At 39.3% G+C, this 18,680-nt stretch overlaps 1 protein-coding gene and 1 long non-coding RNA gene across 4 annotated transcripts in view; one reads left to right on the top strand and one right to left on the bottom strand.

Moving 5' to 3' along the window:
• The window catches only part of LOC146480139 (uncharacterized), a 110,833-nt gene extending 105,631 nt beyond the window's left edge, over nt 1–5,202 (bottom strand). Inside the window, exon 1 of the long non-coding RNA XR_014864782.1 lies at nt 4,804–5,202. This is a non-coding gene — a long non-coding RNA (uncharacterized LOC146480139). The remainder of the gene's footprint in view (nt 1–4,803) is intronic.
• Nucleotides 1–13,053, top strand: part of LOC146480150 (uncharacterized) — a 33,392-nt gene extending 20,339 nt beyond the window's left edge. For all 3 annotated transcript variants that reach the window (XM_085109982.1, XM_085109983.1, XM_085109984.1), the window contains 11 exons: nt 616–806; nt 1,253–1,581; nt 2,759–2,873; nt 4,487–4,744; nt 5,848–5,943; nt 6,022–6,046; nt 6,728–6,777; nt 7,410–7,468; nt 8,595–8,750; nt 9,252–9,422; nt 10,277–13,053. In XM_085109982.1, the coding sequence (XP_084966108.1) occupies nt 616–806; nt 1,253–1,581; nt 2,759–2,873; nt 4,487–4,744; nt 5,848–5,943; nt 6,022–6,046; nt 6,728–6,777; nt 7,410–7,468; nt 8,595–8,750; nt 9,252–9,420 (1,448 nt within the window). In that variant the 3' untranslated portion in view covers nt 9,421–9,422; nt 10,277–13,053. The remainder of the gene's footprint in view (nt 1–615; nt 807–1,252; nt 1,582–2,758; nt 2,874–4,486; nt 4,745–5,847; nt 5,944–6,021; nt 6,047–6,727; nt 6,778–7,409; nt 7,469–8,594; nt 8,751–9,251; nt 9,423–10,276) is intronic.
• The last annotated feature ends 5,627 nt before the right edge of the window (nt 13,054–18,680 follow it).

The raw sequence follows: 18,680 nt of genomic DNA on the forward strand, positions 1-18,680 counted from the left end.
ATTATTCTGCTAAAAATTTACAAGTATGTTTAATTTTGCCAATGTTAACGATTTCTTGTGGCCAATTTTTTAACTTGTTTTACAACTTCAAGATCAGAATACCTGCATCATCATCATCATCATCATCATCATCATCATCATCATCATCATCATCATCATCATCATCATCATCATCATCATCATCATCATCATCATCATCAATCTTTATTTACCCTCGAATTTTAGAGTGCTTATGCAGCTAATATCTCCGAGCATTTACCCACCCAACCATGAGAATATACACACAAAGACCAGACCACAACACCGGGAACTACGTCCCTTACTTTTTGCGAACAGTGCGTGGGTTCTTTAACGTCCCACAGAGTTATTTACGAACAAGGGTTGTGAGACGGGGCCTATGGTTTATCGTCCTTATCCGAGAAGACTAGAAAGTCTAACCATTTGCGGATGTCATTACAAAGGCAGCACTTTCTCCTCAGTTATTTAAAGACCCTGAGTGGTGGTCCGGCTGGGCTTTGAACCCACCACCTCCCGCACGATAGACCGGTACTCTACCGGACCAGCTGACCAGTTGGCGGTTAAGGAGGTTTTTTTTTTCACTTTTTTTGCTTACAGGAAGCGTAGGAGAAGAGAGAAGATTTCAGGAACCACAACTGTCTGTAGCTCCTATGGCTATTAATTCTTCACCATCCTCATCGTACATTGACCAAAGAAGATCTCCTTCGTCAGTAACTGTTCAAATGGAAGAGAAATATCAGCCACCTAGTGCCACAAGCTTGTACGAGAGTCGCTTTCAAAGAAGACAGGTAACTATGGTTAGGTTTGGCCCTCACTACAAAACCGAACACACTTAAAAGCAATGAGGCAGGGGCGCGTTGGTCAGCCAGACCCAAGATATGTTTTAATTGACACATCAATAACATTACAACAAAATGGATTGAAATGCATCTTTTTCAGGGAAACTGCAGTATTGATAATGTCAAATATGTCCTATCAATATCCATCCATCCTTGTTAGAAACCTTGTTAAGATACTTTTAAGTTGGTGCTTGAAAAGATAGTTGTCAGAGTACAGAATAGGCTTTGAATCATCTCCACCTTGAACAAATGTACTATGAAAAATATTGTGAAACTTTCATTGGAATGTTTATGCTTTTAAGATTTCGTCCACAGTCTCAAAAAGTTAGAACCAAATTAATTGATTCAAAGTTTGACTTGGAAGTTGAAAACGTTGGCTTTTTGTCAATACGCAGGGACCAACAAGAACTGCATCTGAAGAGCTACAGGTTCGACAGCAACCTCCATCCGATGAGGATATGCTTAGAAGACGAGAGGAGGAAGCAGCGCGCAGACGGAGGGAAGAAGAGGAACAGAGGCGGATAGAGGAAGAAGAAAGACGGAGGCGGGAGGCAGAAGAGGAGATGCTGAGAAGGAGAAAGGAGGAGGAGGAAAGACTAAGGCACGAGTATGAAGCGGAGGTAGCTAGGAGATGGAGGGAAGAAGAGGAACGGGCGAGAAGAGAAGCTAATAAACCACAGTTCATCGCTAGGGCTTTGTACAGCTTCAATGGCCAAACTGAAAAGTAAGCTGTCATACAGTTCCATAGACCTTTATCACTCGGCGGCCATGTTGCGTCTCAGGAGAATAAAAAGCCTTGTTTTTGCAGGGCAAGCCTCGCTCTGAATTCGCGTCTGGGCGAGGGTTGCCGTGCGAAAATAAAGCTTTTATTCCCCTGAGATTCAACATGGCCGCCGAGTTATAAAGGTCTATTTGCAGTATTGATTAGCTGTAAGAATTGGGCCACTTGGCTCGAAGTTTGCATAATCTTACATAATTTGCATATATTTACATAAATTGTTATTGCAGAAGAATACAAGGGACCGGGGCTGGCTCCATGAAGCCATATGAGACATGCCCGAGATTGAGTACAGCCACAAAATGTTTTTAGGAAAGTAGTTAGCGAGATGTCAGGCAGAGGCCGCCAACGAGAAGTGTGGATTCTACAAAGGCTGTGAAAATTACTAATATGTATTTAAAAAACTCAAGCAACATTTTAAATTATTGTGTAATGTTGCATTCAATTCTGGATGTCAAGTAGGATAAGATGTACCCTGAGAACTGTTAATAAGAGCTTGATTAATCCCGCCCCTGAACAAGATTTTGCGTCTTAAGCTTTTTAATGGTACAGCCATTTTCAATGCATCTTTCGGCATGCCATGTAACAAGGCCAAGTCTTAAATGCAAGCACAACTGATTTATTTTCTGGTTGAACTTGACTTTGGATGATGATGATGATGATGGGTTGGTTGATTTATCTTCAAACTGAAGTGGGGAATACCAACAAGTCAATCCGAGATCCATAAATAAACTGTTTTGAACTTTAACGCCCTGCGAACAAAATGGCCGAATTCTACCGGAAGTTACAGACCAGAACGGATGGAAAAGCGGTCAAATAGTTTAATTTTTCCCGTAAAATGCGAGCCATGCAAGGTTAGCACATTCCTTCAGCCATTTGAGGTCAGTAGTTGAAGAAAATTTGTCGTTTCTTTTGCCAATAACCGGAGAATTTTCCAGCTTGTATGTAAAGTATGTCGGAAGATAGTCACTGTTCTCGGCTATGAAGTGACCGTAAATTTCACAGTAAATTAGTTCTGAAAAATCCACTGGGATGAACAAATAACTTTTCCATTATAGTATTTGCGGAGTGTTTTTCTTATAAATTGAACTGAATTTCATGGAGTTACTACTTAATTTATCAGGGAGCTGTCCTTCAGGAAAGGCGACATCATCAGCGTGAGGCGGCAAGTGGACAAGAACTGGATTGACGGTGAACTGAATGGAAGGAGAGGAATCTTTCCCACTAATTATGTTGAGGTAGACTTCACATAATACGCAGTAGACTGCAAGCAGTCTCTCTTTTGCTCGGAAATCAGTGGGGAAAAACGAAAAAAATTGAGTACCAGTCACGAGTAGCACGGGCCACTCGCCGCTCGAGCGCGCGACTGGTACTAGTATTTCTTTTTTTTTTTTTCGTTTTTCTCCGCGGATTTTCGAGCAAAAGAGAGACTGCTCGCTTTCTAAATGCACAGTGAATAATGTTTTTAGTATGCTGGCCTGTGTTGAAAACTAGTCATTATTAAAGGGGCAGTGTCACCTAGTTTTAGCGTCACTTTGAATAGCGAGAAAACATATTTGTATTGATTGGAACATTAAAATAATGGTTCAGTTTTGTTAAAAATAACCCTTCTAGTTCACAAAAACTAGTATCAATCATGTTTGTCTGCAGATGGCTAAGATGGAAATGGATTGCAACTGAAAAAATTGGCCAACATTTTCAAGTTCGTCCTGTGAATTTTGGAGAAACTGCTAAAAACTGCTTATAGGTTTTTCTTCCGCGAAGAAATCATTTCATACTTTCCTCCCCTTGCCCTAACAGCAATTTCACCTTAAAGAAGGGGTTCTTTGTCAAATATTTGAGCTGTTTGGCTAACATACAACAAAATCACCGTGACAGTGCCTCTTTATGGAGGGAGTTGGAAAAGTCACAAAATGTCTACAAAATAACTAAATATGGTTGTGATTCTAAGGCGTTATCTTCTTGGTTCGATCACTTTACAAAGAAAATCTACCTTATACAACATAAAAAAAACAGTGGCATTAGAAAATAGGACTACAAACGTTTCATTTGACTAGTCACACATAAAGTACACGTTCAACTCAAGTCAACTTTTATTTAGAAAACGCCATTCCTACGCTCATGGTGCTTTACAAATATATGTGTAAAACAATACAGTCAGTAAATATAGTCTATGTACGAAAAGAACAAGGCTTAAAAAAAACTATCTACAATTCAAAAGTTGTGACAAGTTTTGGAGACAAATTTGGAGTTATCTTTCTTTACACTCTGTAAATGTTTGAATTATTACCACATTTAATAAGCACGGTTGGACAATGTCCAATGACCAGCAGAATTGGGTTTTCACTCATAGACTTGAAGTTTAAGTCATATCATATCCCTTTTGGATTGATTTTAAAAGGGTTAATATTAGAGAGTTTTAGAATCGCGTTTACGGCAGACGAGATTCGTGCTGATGTTTTCTAAAAAAAAACATTACACAGACACATGAGAATAGTGCAGAACAGTTCCGGCCTTTGATGCTAACGCAAAACTACTCAATTTTAATGAGCTGAAAACAGCGAGCGGCAAATGAAGGGTAAACATAGTCACGTGGTCATTTCTGCCGTAAACTCAATTCTAAATCTCTCCCTTTAAGACCTATCAGTGATCAGCATCAAATTTCTCCTTGTAATATCAATGCTTATTCAATCCCTGAGATCATGAGAATTAGGGATGTGATCACCCAAGGTGAATTTTCTTGATATTTTAATGACTTCTCCCCAGTACTTTTATGAGAGAAGTACGGGGACAAGATAGGAGAATTTGTTCCTTGATATTGGGGGTTAAAGGGTTAATTCTGTCTCTGAAGGTTCGCCCAGTAGATGAAGATGATGAACCAGTCCCACCACCAGCAACACAAAAGATAGTACCCCGCGTCCAAGTGGTTCAACAGCAGGCTCCGCCACAGCAGCGTCAGCCAGCGCCTCAATCACAGCCACCCCAGGTTCAACAGGTGTCACCGCGCCCTGTGGCACAACAGACAACGCAGACCGTGAATGTGGAGGGCGAGGCAAAAGTTAGGTACAACTTCAAGGCTGAGACTCAGAGGGAGCTACCGTGCAGCAAGGTACGGTCTTGTCTTTCGTTTTTAATTTGTTTTCCTGAGTATTTTGAAAGTAACGACACCTTCTTAAGGACGGTGCCTACTTTTGTTACGGCGCATACGTTCTGCGCATCTCGAGATACTCGAGTTTCCTATGGGTGGTGCCTACTAATACAGGGATATTTTTGCGCGGTTTAAAACTACGCGGAGAAAGCAGAACTTAGCAAGTGCTCTTGGTATCCAAAAAGAAAATTGGAGGTAACCATGCATTTTTCAGAGATAAAAATCTTCAATTTTGAACAAAACGCCATACATTTCTTTGTAGTTTACTGTTTTTTAGAATAATTGTTGCTTAATTATCTCTAAAAAATGCGTGGTTACCCCCAAATTCCTTTTTGAATTTCAATAACCCTTGCTAAGATCTGCTTTCCCCGCATAGTCATAAACCAAACAAAAATACTTCTTTATTAGTAGGCACCGTCCTTAAGTCAGAGCTTGCTGTGGTTCAGGTTAAATGATCTGTCATCTGTTTCTTATTATTACCTATTAAAATGGTAAAAGACGTTTTGGAATTAAAGGCTAATTATAATATCGATGAGGGTGTTAGGTCACTCGCAATGTTATAGAACAGTCCCACTGGGTACCATATTTATTCGATTAACCGCCCCGGGCGCTAAATTAAGTTTGAGCCCATGAGGATGGGCGTTTATTAGAGGGTGGGCGCTTATTATTTTCCCAACATTTTCAGCAAGCAAGGAAGCTCAAGGACATTTTTAGAGAATAACAAAACAAGGGATAACAAATTTATTTCGCTTCAACAAGACAAAACTTCATGCTGGGCTAGTACAGAAATGTTGTTTTGTTAGGATGGGGTGGGATGGGCGCTTTTTAACTTTTTGGGCTTTCAGGCTGGGCGCTTGTTCGAAGGTGGGTGGTTAATCGAATAAATACGGTAATTTTCATAATGGTCTTTCACGGGGTGTCCCATGACAAGTTGTAAATTATTTTTTTAGTCTCCCTGTACTATGAGGAGTAGCGTGGTAGAGCAGGGAGTTGTTGTGTGAGGTAACATTTTTCTTCTGTGGAAACCAGATTTATTGAACTTTGTTCTTGCTTCTATTTTACAGGGAGATATAATCGGTTTAGTTCGTAGAGTCGACAGCAACTGGTACGAGGGACGGGTGGGTGATAGGAAAGGAATTGTACCATCAAGTTACTTAGAGGTGAGTCACGCCAACGTCCAAACATTCCTATAACACAGAGTACCATTTTCACTAATAGCTCTTACATTTTCGTTTTAGGTTTACAGAGAACCTGAAGTCCAAGGTGGGTGATGATATATATATTTTTCTGTTCAGTACCTTGCAAGTCAGGGGGTTCTTGGCTGCCCCATGTTTTGGCAGAAGAATAATTATCCTCTCCAAACATCTGTGTGATTTCCAACTGTGTATGTTTCATATACCCGGAAGCCACTTTGTAGATCAGAAAAGTACATCTTCCCGGCTAGTGTATCCCTGAGCAGGTCGGCTGTTGATGACATTGATGGAAGTTTTGAACACCTGAGCGGAAGTTATCATCAGATTAGCTCTCATCTGAATCATGGTTACGCTCTCGAATTTTAGCCCAGACTCAATAGGTAGAATTCGGTTGTACAACATAATAAATATCACTTCAGGAAAGTACTGCTCAATAGCTTTCATTTGAATGGTCACACTTTAGGATTTTATCCACAGACTCAAAAGTTAGAATCCGGTTGTAAAACGTAATAAGAAGCACCACAGGAAAGTACTGCTCAGTAGCTTTCATTTGTATGGTCACACTTTAGGATTTCATCCATAGGCTCAGTTGTTTGATCCATCCTGTGCAGCATTATAAACAATACAACAGAAGGCTACAACTCAACAGCTATCATTTCGGTGGCTACACATTAATAGAAGTACACGGAGTTATGCAATCTTTGGAGGCCTGTAGTTAAATGGACACTCGGTTTTCTTTGTTTCTCCACAGTTGTTCGTCAGGAACAAGTGCAGCCTATTCAATCAGCCCGAACGGAGCAGGTAGGAGAATTTTTAATCCTGGCCCCAGTTGTTCAAAGAGCGAATAATTTTATCCACTGGATAGGTTGCTATGCGGCAGATTAAATGTGTACAGGAATTCCCTATAGCCTTATAATTTGTGTATAAAGTAGAAGCGTCTGTCTAATCTAAGTATGGGATTGCGTGAAAAACGTACACTTTATCCGCTGGATAGCAACTTATTCACTGGATAAAGTTATCCGCTCTTTGAACAACTGGGGCCTGATATGTAGGGTTGTTTAGTACAAAAAAATTTCGCTTGGATTTACGGGGTGACACGTATCACTGGAAATGTAACATCATTCGCCACCAAGTTCTGAAAACGTGGTTTCTCGAGCATGAGCTCTTCACTCGTTCAGGACTTTTCATTCAAACGCCACATGTGTTCGTACGGCAAACCAACGCGTACCGGCCTTTTTGTAGTGTGGGTGGGGTGGGTGGGATCTTGAATGCGCTTACACCAGCTGCCTTATAGGCTATACATACTTGCTGCTGTCAGTTGTATGGAATTTTTTTTTACAAATTGCGGAAATCCCGCTCTAGAAGAAATCCTCCTCTTCTTGCCCAAGTTGTTGGTCACACCTGGAAGTAAAATGGTTGTTTTTTCTCTAAAGGCTCCAGAGTATGGAAGAATGGACCAAGGCTATGACCAGAGACAGCAGCAGTCAAGGGGGTGAGTGAAAAGATTGCTGTGAATAAATTTAAACCAGAGGCTCCCATTCGGAATGTTACAGGAAATATCACAAGGGAGTGCGGATGATTAAGGTTGGGGATTGTCAAAGCACGATACCTCCTAACACAGTTATTTTTGCGCGGCTTATGACTATGTTAAGGAAAATCTTAGCAAGAGCTATTGGAATCGCGTCATTTTTTAGAGATAATCAAGGAACAGTAAGTTTAAAAAGCTTTAAAATACATAATAATTCATGACATTTTTTCCAAATCGAAGCTTACCACCGATTTCACTGATACTCGACCCTAGAATAGAAACTCCCGAGAGCATTTGGCGATTCGCTTCCGTCAATCATGCGCTCCTTATATGGTGTTATAGGAATGCCGCTCTTATTTTTTAAAAAATATGGCGGTCACTGTGTAGCCTGTTCGGTCGACATGGTTGCTTCTTATTCTTCAAGTTTACGTTGGCGAGTGGTGTATTTATCTCCGAAAACCGCATGGTTACCTCAATTTTCGTTTTGGATGTCAGTAGCCCTTACTTAGATCTTCTTTTCCCGCTTAATCGCTGCGCAAAAATTCCTTTGAATTAGGAGGTATCGTCTTTAAGGACGGTGCCTCCTAATACCGAAGGTTTTTTTTTGCGCGGTTTATGACTATGCAGGAAAAGCAGATCTTAGCAAGGGCTACTGAAATCTAAAAAGAAAGTTGCGGGTAACCACCCATTTTTTAAGATAATTTAGGAAGAAATATTCTAAAAAGCAGTAAAATACAAAGCAATGTATAGTGTTTTTTTCCCAAATTGAAGCTTTGTTATCTCTACAAAATGAATGTTTACCCCCAATTTCCTTTAATTTTAGGATACCAAGAGCACTTGCTAAGTTCTACATTCTCCGCATAGTTTTATTAGTAGGCATCACCCATAGGAAACCCGAGTATCCCGCGATGTGCAGAACGTATGCACAGTAGCCAAAAGAGGCACCATCTACCCCTCTCCCCCTCCCCCGTAGTCCATGAAACACTGCAGGTGAGATTAGGCTTTGCACGAATGGTGTGCCTATGTTTTTTTCAGCAGTTCTCGATGTATCAACTAACAAAGTTTTACGTGTTTCTGTTTTGTTGTCCAGGCCCCCTGGGGCTGTACACACAGGCCAGGCCGCTGCTCCCAAGTCAACACAAGTCAAGTATATCGAGGAACCAGCTGAGCCTCGCTTTGGGGGTGGAGGAGTGGTAGCTCATGCAGTTATTGATGAGCAAAGAATAGGACACGAGCAGGGAGAAAGGTGCGTACGTAAATTACGTATGGACATAAATTATCGAACTTTTACGCTAGGTATAGTAATTTGCCGATAAAGTATTGCCCCAAACTCATTAATAATTCATAAACACATTGACCTATCAAATGGTCGACAATACATCACGTGCAGTGACTTTATATCGATAAATCTCCTCCTTATTAGTATACGGTTGTTATCAGCTGATAAAACTGATACAACACTCCTCATTAGTATGCGGTGTTTTTCTCGTATGCTAATTTCCAATTTTCACAAAAGCATAATTGTTATGAAATCTATTAACACACGCTTTTCCAGGAATGTTTTTGAAACCGTTCAAAAAACTCGCAGCACGTGTTTTATCGCGTCTAAAACCACTCGGCTGCGCCTCGTGGTTTTAAACCCGATAAACCACTCCTGCTCGTTTTTTAAACATTACTAAATGATACAGGTGGTGATTGCTGAGTAAGTAATGTTATAGTTATACATGAGCATGTGTTGTTCATTCAGGTACCGTGCGATGTTTAGCTATGAACCTGTGAATGAAGACGAGCTGCGTCTTGAAGAGGGAGAGGAGGTGATTGTGCTGGAGAAATGTGATGATGGATGGTTCGTGGGTACGTCTGCTCGCACCAATTTGTTTGGAACGTTCCCCGGGAATTACGTGGAAAGAGTTTAGTGGTGAGTGTATCTTCATGTAAAACACAAGGAAGAGTGTTTCATCCGAGTTTCAAACTGAGAAGTGAGTTGGAAAAAACGAGGCATAGCCGAGTATTTTTTAACCAACTTCCAGGGCCCAGTTGGTCAAAGCCCGATTAAGGTAATCCCGGATTAACGTGAACTTTGGTTCGAGTTTAATTACTAATCAATAATGATTCTTCTAAAAGATTTTTGGCCCTCAGGTTTGACTCATTGAGCTTGAAATTAACCTTTAAAACCATTTTTAACGAACGGAACGAAAACCTCGATTAACTTTTAATCGTAGATTAGCCGTAATCGGCTTTCGAACAACCCGGCCCAGGGGACCGTTTTTCGAAAGACCCGGTAACTTATCGGGCCCGATAAGTGTCTTTGGTGATAACTGATTCTTAACAGAAGTCAATTTTTGTTAGCTTTGAATACTAAATTTTAAAATCTTATAATTCGGTGAAAGCATTAGCCAAGTACAGTGTCTGTACTCACTGTGTAATCGGCGAAAAAACATTTACAAATATACTTATCGGGCCCGGTAAGTTAGCGGAACTTTCGAGAAACAGGCCCCAGGTGTTTGGAAATAGGATGAAACTCTTAAATTTCGACTGTTTGGTATAGCTTCTCAAACCATGAAGCGAGGGGTGGGGACCTGACTCGGCGTCATATGTGGGTTGAGTTTGTTGTCGGCTCTCGTCCTTGCTCCTCCTCTCCTCAAAAACCAACAATTCTAAATTCCAATTCGATCTGGAAAGTGTCCCCAGTTAGTGCTATGCGCTAAATACATTGACACTTGATTTATGTTTTGGATGTCATATCAATGCTTTTGTGATTTTTGTTTTCAGATTTAAAGTAAGAGCGAAAGCCTTAACGTTGAAAAAGCAGAGACCTTGTGATTTTACATTTCACAGATGGAACCTATAGAGTCGACTGCGCCCTGACGAACTGACTGCCACATGCAAACAACTTCTGAACGTTTTTATGAACATTTTATTTGAGTTTTATATATGGATTATATATATTTTGAGATCAAGATACCACAGGAAGGGTAAAACAGAGAAGATTTGTCTTTGAAAAGAAACCATTTTGCGATGTACAGTATTTTATAAAACGGCTGAGTAGGAAATCAAGTTGATCTCCAAGCTTGCTGTAGCCAGGGAAAGCAGACGAGAGAATTCTAAAGAGGTATTCTGTACTGAGGTCGTGTAACCAGTTGTTCCAAGGGCGATACTTTGTTCAGTGGGTGAGTTGCTATCCAGTGGGTCATCAGTATGAAATGTCTGCTTTCATGTCTCAGCGCCACAAAACTCGTCTGTTTTCTCTGGTCTACGTTTGCAACACTTCTTAATATCTTTTTGTGGTCTAGATGAAATGAATATATTTTAATCACGTTTTTAGATATGGATAGGGATATGTAATTAGGTATTATTAGATAGGAAAGCATTCTTTTAGAAGTCTTTCTACCTGTTTTTTAACTGGACTGTTTGCTGTCTGTGAGAACCCTAGTCCCTTAGGCAAGGGCTTTGTGGATCGTCACGCAAACCCTGTAAAAAGGGTTGCATGACGATAAAATTGAGGGCTACGAAGGAAACTGTTTCCCTGTTTTAGTTGGGTAAGTGAAAACGCCAAAATTCGAAGAAATTCAAAACGTTTCGGGCTTAATCCTTCATCAGTAGAAGTGTCAGAGCCCGGAACGTCTGGCAAATGTTTGGCACTTCCCCACCCTTTTTATCTAACTTTTATAGCTTTTATAGGAGTGCTACGTAGCTGACAAATATTTTTGTTTCGCTCTTTGTACTTGTATGTAGATAGTACTAACAGAGAATTGTCACGCCATTTAACCGCAGCACAGAACAGACAGTACAGCTCAACGGCCTTCTTCTTGAATGGTCATTCTTCCTTGCACAGCATAATAAACAGCCCATAGGCAACTAGTACTCAAGAGCTTTCATTCCAATAACACATTCTAGGATTCTATCCACGGACTGGACAGTTACAACCCACCTTGTGCAGCAAAATAGCACAGCACCACGGAAGGAAGTACTAGTCAACACCTTTCATCTGAATACGTACACCTAGGAATTTTATCTACAAACTTGATAGTACAGTATTACTTAATGGCTTCTATTTGCATTCAGTTGACAATCATTTTGCAGACCAGTATATACGCAGCTAAATCGCCTAGGACTTAACTTCAAGTGCAGGAAACAGTTATGAGGTTATAGAAACTAAATTTACTAAACACACTACCATACTTTACTTTAGCTCAAGGTAACGCAGCCTCGTTCCGAAGTTGTTCTGGGAACGAGGTTAACGGTCCTTGCGTATTGAAATCCCGCCTTAGAAGGGAGGTCACTTCAGTGTGTTCTTAGAGGTATTTTTGGGTTACTGCTTCATTCCCAGAGGCAATCATTTATCAAAGTAAAAGGCGGTATTCGTATTTTTCCGTATTGAACTAGAACTACAACCTTGGACATGTGTTATGTGTATGTATGTATGTGTGTGTGTTGGTAAAAATCCTCATTTCCCCCATTTCAATGTTGTTGAAATTCTCCCATGGAAAATAGAGAGGTTAAGAATGACATTTATGGCAAACGTGAGATATGACCACGTGACCATGTTTATCTTTTATTTACCGCTTGCTGTTTTCAGTTTCTCTGTCAAATCGAGTAGTTTTGCGTTAGCATCAACGACAGAATTAGTTTGCACTATTCTCATCGTTGTACTCTTTATTTCAAGAAAACATAAACGCTAATCTCACGTTTGCCGTTTGCCTTAAACGCGATTCTTAATCGCTCTAATAACTCCAACATTGAACGGGGGCGAGGGGAATTTTCCAAGACAATACGTCCACCGTTGTTACTTGTACACGAGGCTTAAACGCGGGAATCTTTTTGCATCAAAATATTTTTCAATATATCTCCCCGCAAGAGCCTTCATTGCAAGCTAGATCAGATCAGTACAGAGAATACGGGTATCATCTGCTTAATGGCTGATAACTCTAACACTAATAATACAAAGAACCAATTGAAACTTGAAACAAGCACATGAAACCTGCGACATCAAACACGCAAGCGAGTTAAAGAAAACTTCGAATTATTCCGGGAGGGGGGAGTTTAATTACTGTAAAAGATTGAATGAGGGGAAATTGCTTTCACTTCGAGTTAACGTGTAATTTGAGTGAAACAAGGTTCAAGTCATTCAGTTCCTTTCAGTCTTTCCAATCAAAATTACCTTGCAATGGTGGCTGTACATTTTACCAAAATACCTTGGAAATCTAAGACAGTCAATAGGCACATAGAAAGTTATATTTTTGTCGTATTCGTCCCTGTACTAACAACATTGTATATGCAAGGTTAGAAGTTTTTAGAACTCATCTGTGCGTTTTTTTTATGAGCGTTTTTAGGGATTTCGTACGCAAAAAAAAAATTATGGGTAAATGTACCACTCGTCATCTTTCTGGTTAAACGTAGGAACTGTGTACTGCCTCCAACAAAGCAAGTCGCTTCACGGTTATATTTTGTACAGTTTAACTGTTTCCTTCTACTAAGGTACCGCACAAAATTTACCTCTTAATTATAGAATTACACATTTTGTAATTAAACAATGATTTTATAAAACGCCTTTTGTCGTTGTTGTGGCTGACTCGTCCCCAGTCGAGAGGAGACTAGGACGGCAACGCAACGAAGGCGTCTTCCCATCTTCCCCCGCGCGCATCTCTCTCGCGCTTCTCCTCTCGACCATGAGAGACGAATGGGGACGAGTCAGTTGTTGTGGTTAGTTTGATTGTGATTTGCCTTGCAGAGAATGCATCAGGAGCTTAAAGGGGGAGTGTCATGGGGTTTTTGATCGTTTCTGTCAAAAATGGTGAAATAAGATCGTCACTTAGCTATAAAATTATTCTAGAACAACGAGAAGAAAGAAGTCAACTCAGTTATTGAAAGGAACAACTCGTTATCTTTTCTAGCGCATTTTGGAAACAAAAATGCAAAAACTTGAAAAACGTTGGCCCAACATTTTTCAAGTTTCAATCCATTCTGACATATTCTGTCTCTGGCCAGAGGAGCTAATCGACAATTTTATAGCACTGAGGGGATGATTTATAACAAAACTAGACAATTATATTTTTGTTTCGGTTGACAGACAAACATTTTTGGGTTTTGAAATGACATCGAATTCTCGTGATACTTCCCCTTTAAACTGCGTCTGTTTCATGGGAGGCGGCGTGTCCAAGCATGGCTGCTAACAGGAGTTGTTTCTCGGTTTGCTAGGGGCTACTTTGCGTTGGGAGAGTAAAGACGAATGGTTGGTCTTATCAACCGACCCGTTTCTCGAAAGTACGGGAAACTTACCGGGCCCGATAAGTATATTTTCAAATGTTTTTTCGCCGATTACACAGTGATTACAGACGTACACGAAACAATTATATTTTAAAGTTATTACCACTCGGGAATAAAATTCGTATCTTCGTGCTGCCGTGTAATATCCTCTCTATATATATTAGGACCAAAGCTACCGCAGGCAAAAGATGCATCTCGATGTTGTTTGAAAAGGGAGCTCGATTTACTGGTTAAGCCTTTTTCTTTTTTCAGGCTTTCTTTTCGCAACTGCTTATGTTGCGTAAATAACTTTGGAGCCGCAAATGTACCGGCGAACGCTACGTCAAAATTTTATTCAATCACCGAAGACACTCAGTAAACTGGTCCTAGAACAGTAAATTAAAAAATAAGCATTGACGTAAATTACAAGTGAAACGAAAATACAAGACGCATAAAGACGATGATACGAACCTTATCGGTGATACCTCCTTTTAAAGATAAACTAAACGGCAGTGACTTGACAGAATGTTTGTAACTAAACGGTAGATATGCGCTATCCCAAAACACTCAACCGAAAAAGCAGAGAAAAAAATAAAATAACATGTGCTTCATACTCCGAGTACGCATAATTAGATGGCAAAAGTGTTAAGTGGCCCCTATGAGACTAAAGGCAAAAAATATAAAACAAAAACAGAAAATTAACAAGAACGTAAGTGACAAAAAACTTGACCGCTAATTAGAACCTAGAACATTCCCTAACAAACTACGAGGGTCTTTCTTCTATTTTAGGCCCTGCTTACATGAAGGGAGGAAGATCCTAGCATTAAGAAGATCCTAGAAGGCGAAACAACTTTTCGTTTGGTTTACATGCAGAAATTTCGGCCGGAGTCGTTAATTACTAAGTGGAAAATAAGAAAAATTGTCGGCCTTCAGCAGCTGAACGTTTGGCCGCCGCCATGTTTGTGGTACAAAGACCTTCCAAGCGAAGGTAGTTTACATGGTGCTAGGATCTTCCTATCTCTCAGCTTGGAAGATCCTATCGCTCGAAAGATCCTAGTACTAGGGCCAAGTACAACCTTTTACATGAAAACTGAATACAGAAAATATATGTCGCTGGATGATCCGCCTTCTGGAATCTTCCTCTCTCCATGTAAACAGCCCTTTAATCTTCCACCCGCAGTTCAAATATATGTTTTCATATATTCATATTCAGATACTAATTTTGTTAATATTTCAATTAGTGCATGCTTTGACAAAAATCGAGGTTCATTAAAATTTAAGACATTGACTCTTTGCAGTTTGCAAAATAATCCGGCCCCGTTTTTTAATACCTTCCGAAATTGCTGGGATGCGCAGGTGAAGCGAGGACAATATATATTCTGACTAACTTGTCGTAGGTTTTAATTGTGAAACCTTGTAAGCCTAACACTATCATAACTCAACCTTGTGTTACAACATGGCATATAAATCCTCTTTAAGTTTTCAGTTGCAATTCAATTTTTGTTACTGATGTAACCAGCCTGATGTACCACCAGCGATCTTGTTGTAATTTGGACGAAGCCTGGGACAAAGGTCCTGCCGGGATAGCTCTGTTGGAAGTAAGAGCAATTAGGGAAGTGGTCAAAACTATTATACTCGAACAGCGCCCACCATCCCCAAATTACATGGTGGCCTCTACCTACACCCCCCTTCCTCAACCTCAAAAGATGGTGTCTTTATTGCATAGCCACCCCTCTATCCAGTAGTAAAAATCAAATCTCACTTTTCTTGTTTATCTAGCAATGCTGACTCTTGCTAGCTGAATATTTCTGTGTCAAATCAAATTTTAAAGTCAATTAAATTTTGTCAGTAATATTCACGAGAAAGGTGGTGTCTTCGATAACCCCCTTACCCCAGACAAGGTGGGTCCTCTTCAATTCGAACAAACTTGTTATGACCATTCCCCCCAATAAGCCTTCTGGTACATCAATTAGGGACAGTACGAGGTGAAAAACGTATACACTTAGTTTTTTTTTTAGCTAAAACGAATCTCAAAGCTGAATTGACTGGTTCTCGGTGCAACAAATGCTCCTATATCGTCATATAGGTACTAGGTACTGCTTTATTTATTCAGTGCATAAATCAGTCGCTATCCAGCGGATAGTGGAACCCTGCCTTACTCCTCAATGCGGCCACTTTGTTATTACGAACACATTTTTGTGCCTCGAACGAATTCAAATTCCAGCCATTTCCCAAGTTTTACAACCTCGTTAATCGGACCACATTTTCAGGGTTCGTAGGTGGTCAGATAAGTAGAACTTCAAAAATATATTAATAATTCATAAGCCCATTGACCAATCAAATGGTCGATAATACATCACGTTCAGTGACTATATATCGATAAACCTCCTCCTTATCAGTGTTTGGTGTTTAGTAAGCTGATAAAACACTCCTCATTAGTATGAGGTGTTTTTCTCGTATGCTAATTTCCAACAATTGGACCAAAAGCATATTGTTATGAACTCTATTGACACACGCTTTTCCAAAATGCTTTTGAAGTTTTCAATCTTCAGATATTTCTTAAGATAGCGACTTCCTAACTTACTTGGACCTGGTGTTGATTTGGTATTTTTTTGTTTTTCTTTGTCGTTTTCTGCTTTTCTGTACGTCTTTACTAATTAACGTGTTTAACCGTGTTTCCATGTAAATTGGGATAATTTTGTGTTCGAGTGGAAAGTTTGTTTTGTTAGCTTCCAATATCTTTTATTTTTTATGAGCCGAATGGAGTATAAACAGTGGTGAATTTGAATGTGGTCTCTTTGCCCATTCATTCAGATTTCGTATAGTTGGCGGCAAAACTGGATAAGGATCACATCTTAGTTTAGAGGAGAACCGAGAATAATCCCGATTCAGCAGGCTTTACATCTGAAAAAATAATCAACGTGAAACGATCGGTAAGAAGATATTCCGCTTTTCTTTAGCTGCTTTATAGAAAAATTGTTTTCATATTATTTCGTTTTAATGAACAGACGCATTAAAGAATATAACAGAAAAAGAGAACGAGGAATGGAGAGAAGAAGCAGAAAATAGTTTTCAAACTGAACTCTGTTTAATGAACTTTGTTTTGCCCAATACGGGAAAGTAGGCGTATATATATTTTCCGTTTGAAGACCGAGTTTTAAGTTAAATTTGCCGAATACAGTTCAATATTTTCTTTCCATTGTATACACACAAAAATAATAATAATAATAATAATAATAATAATAATAATAATAATAATAATAATAATAATAATAATAATAATAATAATAATAATAATAAAAAATAGAATACCAAAAACATACGCCCAAAAACATTTTTTAACTGCACGCGTTTGACTTATAACCAAATTGGGAAATTTTTTAGCGATGTTTTGTGTTCCTAAACAAATGACTCCTTTCTTCCAGAAAAATGACTGATGGACTTTCTAAGTCGGAATTTTTTCTTTTAACTGGTAATTTGTATTTGTAATCGCGTGAGGCCGAGCAGAATAATTAACAATTATTCGCCGAATGCGAACTAAATATTGCATGGTGAATCAGGGGAATATTCACCAATGTTTCGGCTTAGCCTTCGACGAATAATTGTGAATTGGTATAATTACTCAGGTGATTTTCAGAGGAATACAATTGCACATGCGTCAAGCAGAGTGTCAATATTTTTTAACAGCCGCTTCATTGAGACGAAGCATTGACTTCTGTGAATGAATGTTGGGTTTCTCCGACCCGTTTACAAAAACAGATGGAGATGAACCAGGCTGTTTGGTATAAAACTCGAGGATCATAAGTAAGTGTTAGCGATAGCACTTTTTCGAACCATTTCTTGTTGATTGCTTCACCGGCTAATAACGGACTTTTAAAAATATCGTCATTAAGGTACTAGGTATTTTTAGCTGCTTTATTTATTTGGTCGCCATGCAGGGGATAGTGGAACCCTGCCTTACTCCTCAATGCGGCCACTTTGTCATTGCGAACAATTTTTGGGGCCTCGAACGAATTCAAATTCCAGCCATTTCCTAAGTTTTACAACGTCGTTAATCCGACCACATTTCTTCCTATCTCCCAGCTAGGAAAATCCTAGCACTAGGGCCAAGTAGAAGTTTTGCATGAATAACTTTTGCAACTGAATACGGAAAACATATATCGCTGGGATGATCCGCCTTCTGGAATCTTCCTCTCTCAATGTAAACAGTTCTTTAATCTTCCACCCGCAGTTCAAATATATGTTGTCATGTATTCATTCATTTTACGAAACCACAAGGCTTATAAGAAATTAAGATTCTTTACGAAATACATAAGTGAAGAAACAGTAATCGGAGAAAAAATGTGTGATTTGGTATTTTTTGTGTTTTTCTTTGTCGTTTTCTGCTTCACTGTACGTCTTCAATAATTAACGTGTTCAACCGTGTTTTGATGTAAATTAGGATAATTTTGTGCTGGAGTGAAAAGTTAGTTTTGTTAGCTTCCAATTTCATTTTTTTTATGAACCGAATGGAGTATAAACAGCAGTGAAATTGAATGTGATCTCTTTGCCCATTCATTCAGATTTCTAACTGTTGGCGGCAAAACTGGATAAGGATCACATCTTTGTTTGGAGGAGAACCGAGAATAATCCCGATTCAGCAAGCTTTACGTCTGAAAGAATAATCAACGTGAAAGGATTGGTAAGAGAGTATTCCGCTTTTCTTTAGCTGTTTTATAGAAAAATTGTTTTCATAATATTTAGTTTTAAATGAAAAACGCATTGAAGAATATCACAGAAAAAGAGAACGCGGAAAGGAGAGAAGAAGTAGAAAATAGTTTTCAAACTAAACTCAATTTAATGAACTTGTTACTCCTAATACGGGAAAGTAGGCGTATATATATACTGTTTGAAGATCGAGTTTTAGGTTAAATTTGCGAATACAGTTCAA

The sequence above is a fragment of the Pavona decussata genome, unplaced genomic scaffold (genome assembly GCF_977016875.1).
Source record: "Pavona decussata unplaced genomic scaffold, jaPavDecu1.1 SCAFFOLD_55, whole genome shotgun sequence".
NCBI lineage: Eukaryota > Metazoa > Cnidaria > Anthozoa > Scleractinia > Agariciidae > Pavona > Pavona decussata.